General features: G+C 45.8%; 2 protein-coding genes across 2 annotated transcripts; one reads left to right on the top strand and one right to left on the bottom strand.

Moving 5' to 3' along the window:
- Window positions 1-1,881: 1,881 nt before the first annotated feature.
- PPTG_17539 (hypothetical protein) lies at window positions 1,882-4,059 on the top strand (the record flags this gene model as incomplete). The annotated part of the gene is made up of 1 exon (XM_008915416.1): window positions 1,882-4,059. The coding sequence occupies one exon, from the start codon at window positions 1,882-1,884 to the stop codon at window positions 4,057-4,059; it is 2,178 nt and encodes a 725-aa protein (XP_008913664.1).
- Window positions 4,060-4,274: 215 nt separating this feature from the next.
- On the bottom strand, window positions 4,275-4,460 carry PPTG_24142 (hypothetical protein; the record flags this gene model as incomplete). Its single annotated transcript, XM_008915415.1, has 1 exon — window positions 4,275-4,460. One exon carries the CDS (start codon window positions 4,458-4,460, stop codon window positions 4,275-4,277), a length of 186 nt encoding a protein of 61 aa, XP_008913663.1.
- Window positions 4,461-4,584: the final 124 nt, after the last annotated feature.

The raw sequence follows: 4,584 nt of genomic DNA, 5'->3' as shown, positions 1-4,584 counted from the left end.
CCCCAGGCTGCAAAGAGCAAATGCACCGAATGGAGCATCATTCGACCACTAAGTGAGCGCAGACCAGCTTCATCATAGCTACCACCACCAACCTTGATTGGTTTCTGTGGCTGATACGCAGCAACAATACCATTAAGTGTCGGGCCATTTGATTTCGATTTGCCCGGTATTTTCACATTGTCAGGAGCACAAGCAATCCGTTTTTCACTACCACTCGGCACAAGGCGCAATAACTCTTTCAAGCTTGTAGTGGTGGATATGAGGCCAAAGGAGAACACCGTTCGGCTAATTAAATCCGACCATGAAGTTACAAGAACCATTTGGAATTCATTCAAAACGTGAGCAGACCATGATTCGTCATACCATCTCTCCATATCAAATCCAGTAATTCGAGCATTATACTGATCCACGTAGCTGAGAACAACGATAAGAGGAACACCCATGCACGAAATCAAATCGAGAATACAGTCGCATAATAGGCAAGCAAACCGCCTACGAGCCTCATTTTTCTTGAATAGTAGAGAATAAACAAATACGGAAGACCAACAATTGAGAACCAGCAAGCAGAGATAAAATCGATTCAGCAGCCAACGCGGAAGATACCAGCTCATCCTGTAGGCTTGTTGTGTTTGGAGAGCTGTCTCCACGAGTTCGCGAGCAACTAGGATGGCGTGAAAGTTGCCTCCATTTACTCCTAGCACTCCTTGTCTACCCCACACCTTCGAGTACATCCGTACCGTGCGGAATTTAGCAGACATAAGTCTTGTAGCAGTTTTATCGTTACCTGCTCTGTTGACAACAGCCTTTTTCAATGATTCTCTTTTGTTGGCACTCGAGGTAACAGTTTCAACTCCTTGAGGCCAAGGCGAAAATGCCAATTCGCGCATCCAGATCGATCCTCCAACCATCAGGAATACGCAGAGACCATGAAGTGTTGCCATGACTGCATTCGTATTCGCGATAAAGTGGTGATGCTCTGCTATCATATTTACCCCGGTGTACTCGAAAGTCGTGTACAGATACATCTTCTGGAACTCGTAGTAGAATATGGCGTAGGCGGCATTATATCCAAACGTAACCAAATGCACCACGATTATGATAACCCACCACACCGCGAAGCTACAGGGTCCTAGGTCCACATACTGCGACGAGGAAGCCAATGAAGTCACTTTCCTAGGCATGAAACGCGTCGCTAAACTCTGATGTGCTGTAGTAGTCAGAGGATTTATCAACAGAGACCCACGTTGTCTAAAGGTGGGCCCCACAGATGAAGCGAAGATGTCCTAATCCTAAAGTTAGAGCCCCGATAGACTTGGGTTGCTTACTTGAACTTGACATCCACTTATCCTGTATGAGCATTATAATGATCCATCCATTGCAATAAATAATTTCCGGAGTTATAACAAAACTGGTTCGTTATTAAAGCGTAATATAGCATTACCAAATGAGCCATTGACGTCTGTAGAGTTGTAAATGGCATTCTATTCATTTCTTTTGCTATGTCAGATACGTCTGTATGCTTGGCAAAACATTAAGCTACGCTCGCTCTGCTTCTGTAGTTTATATCGCCCCAACAGGCAGTGGTCGTTGTTCATAGTCAACCAAAGGATAACTATGACAATTGGCAAAAGCACAGCAAATCACAATGGTATTCCCCGCAAAAAAACTGTTTCCGATAATTATTGATGTCAGTATAAATTTCTTTGTTTTTACGTTCAAGATGGCCCCGAAGTCGCCTAAAATAGAAAGAGAACTAAGTCACGCCAGATCGCGGAAGCTAAATATTCTCTCATGCGAACCAAATTATTCTCCTCTACTCTTTTTAGACACAAGAAGCGTGAGTCAATGACTCGCATAGCAAAAAAATCGAGTCCCCGCAAGATGGGAGGGTCTTCGAAAACTTCGGCGCCATCATCGCAATATGTCGACTTATCGCCGTGGAGCTATGCGTGGTGGTGGTTCATTCTGCTTGCTGTGCATTTGGTTACTGGTGGTTACAATGCTGCGTTTGCTCTCTTTTACTATGAATTGAAGGACACCTATTTGTATCGCACTCTCGAGTACTCCAGAATCGGAATGTTGGCAAAAGACCATCCTACTATCACAGTAGTGAACGCGTTAATGGCTTCAATGCACGGCGGATGTGCGCTGTTGATGGTTGGTGGTTCCCTCTGGCGCCGCGAGTTGGTATTTTCCCTTGTGGCTCCTGAAAACGGCGAAAATTCCTCTACAAGAACAAAAGTACAAGCGTTTGATGACAGAGTTAGCTCTCGACTGGAGTCGATGAAGCGTCATACTTCACAAGTTTACTCAAGAGTCTGGGGTCGGAGAGGCTTTTTAGGCGTCAACGGACGCAGTTTCCACGCGATACTTCTTGGTCGAGAGCTACTGGAAACGCTACTTCAGACAATCCAAGCCTATCGGATGAGCTGGTATTTACCGCGTATGCTGCTTAACCGATTCTACCTTTTCCTCCTGGTGCTAAATTGCTGGTCATCTGTCTTCATCTATTCACTACTCAAGCGGGATGAGGCACGCAAGCGCTTCTATTGCCTCGTGTCCGATTGCATTATAGACCTGGTGTCTTCCATCGGCATCCCATTGATCGTCGTGATCAGCTACATTGGCGATTACGATTCTGAACTAAAGGGGTTCCAGTTAGAATACTGGTACGATGATGTGTGGTCCGCTCGTGTTCTCAACGAGTTTCAAATGGTTCTCGTTGTTTCTTGGTCAGACTTGATAAGTCGAACGGTTTTTTCGATTGGTCTGATTGCAACCACAACAAATCTTAAGGAACTTTTACGTAAAGTACCAGTCAAGGGCAGTAAACGACGCGTTTCAGCTGCCGATAATGCCATGGCGTTTAATAAATCGAAAAAGATGGAAGTTATCCATCAGATACGCTCAACCGTACGGTTAACTCGCGAGCCTTCAAAGCTGGTAAAGGTTGGTAGTGGTAACTACACGGGCACGGGACTACGCACACGAAGAGAGCAAAATCTGCTTTTCTTGGCGCACATTGTGTTCGGGGCGTGGGGAGTAGTTGTGCTAGGACTACATATCCAAGCATCCGTGCAGCCGGAATTACCTCAATGTGCTTTACAAGTTCGCCCATGGGCGGTTACCGAGCCAGCTTGCTATTTGGCCATCTTGGACTGCTATCACCTCGGTATCTCAGGAAAGAAAGCAGAAGTTCAAGCTAAATGGAGTGAATTCGATAGATCCACCGTCGTCACACTAGCGATCCGTCACTGCACAGCGCTAGAAGTTCCCGACTCGATCGCTGACTTCCATCTCACTACAGGTATTAAATTGTACAATTCTACCATCTACGAGTGGGGAGCGTCTGCAGCTGTCACAAACACAAACCACCCTGCCCTCATTTGGCTCTATTTCGTGCGAGTTCACCTGCCTGATGGTCGACTTCCGGAGGGTATCATGTCTACAGATTTCCCTACCAATCTGTATGACCTTGAATTTACCTACACGAATGTCCGCGAGGTACCCGATGATCTGGATACGAAGTGGCTAATTGGAACGACAGTTTACTTCGAGTACAGTGAGCTTACGAGCATTCCATCCGTGATTTTGAGACTAGATCCGTATAGTATCTCATTTACTGGAAGTCCGATCACTGAGTTATCTCCTGAGGTTTTCGAGGTCCCAGACTTGGTTTACATGTATTTGGGAAGCATACCGATTCAAGATCTACCCCCCGATGTTACGAACCTCTCGCCAGCACTGGGATATCTTTATCTGACAGACACGAATGTTTCGTTTTTCTGGTCGTGGATCGATCCATTAGTGGAAAAAACACTAGGATGGCCTCGTGCACCACTACTAATGGGTGGGTCTAAATACTGTGCTGAGCTGGAGAAGATTACAAGAGGAGAATCCACCACCTTCAGCGTGCCGCCATCGCCAGGCTATTCAATACTGATGGACGCTTCGGAGGAAAACCGAGATACCGTTTTACATACTGCCAATTGTGACATGGAGAATGCCGTGCCAGTGTACCCGATCGATCTTGAGGATAGAGTGAGCGCACTTCAATGAGATTAACAAAACATTTTTAGAGCCATGGCAGCCACTCTTGACTACCAAGACATACCAAGACAGTATTAGACAGTATTTTCATAAGCATAATACCAAAATCATAGCAACTGAAAGTAATGAGACGATTGAGACCAAAGTAAAAGAATGTAAGATGTAGAGTTTGCTTCGTTAGTCGGCTAATTGCCTAAAAAGCGGCAGTTGTACTGTCAATCTTCTCAATGGTGGTTACGAAGCAATACGAACGCTGCCGTCGAGCCTCCTCCCCCCAAGATCAAAATTGCCAGACCAATCAGCAGCCACTTTTTCTTTTCAGCTGACATCCCAGGTTTATCCACAGCCGCTTCAATCCTTTCTACATCTCTCATGGTCAGCTTTGTGCTCGCTGCTGTCTTCATCTGCATTGCCTGGGGGTTCTTTTCTAAATCCTGGACAAGGCTGGGTTTGTTCCGAACCATGTTTTTCAGCTTCTCGAAAACAGAAGGAGCTTTTAACTCGGTGGTAGGTCCTCTCTCCTCCGTGTCTGCT

Source organism: Phytophthora parasitica (assembly GCF_000247585.1).
Source record: "Phytophthora parasitica INRA-310 unplaced genomic scaffold supercont2.70, whole genome shotgun sequence".
Classification (NCBI taxonomy): Eukaryota; Oomycota; class Peronosporomycetes; order Peronosporales; family Peronosporaceae; genus Phytophthora; species Phytophthora nicotianae.
This window is presented reverse-complemented; position numbering and strand designations above follow the sequence as displayed.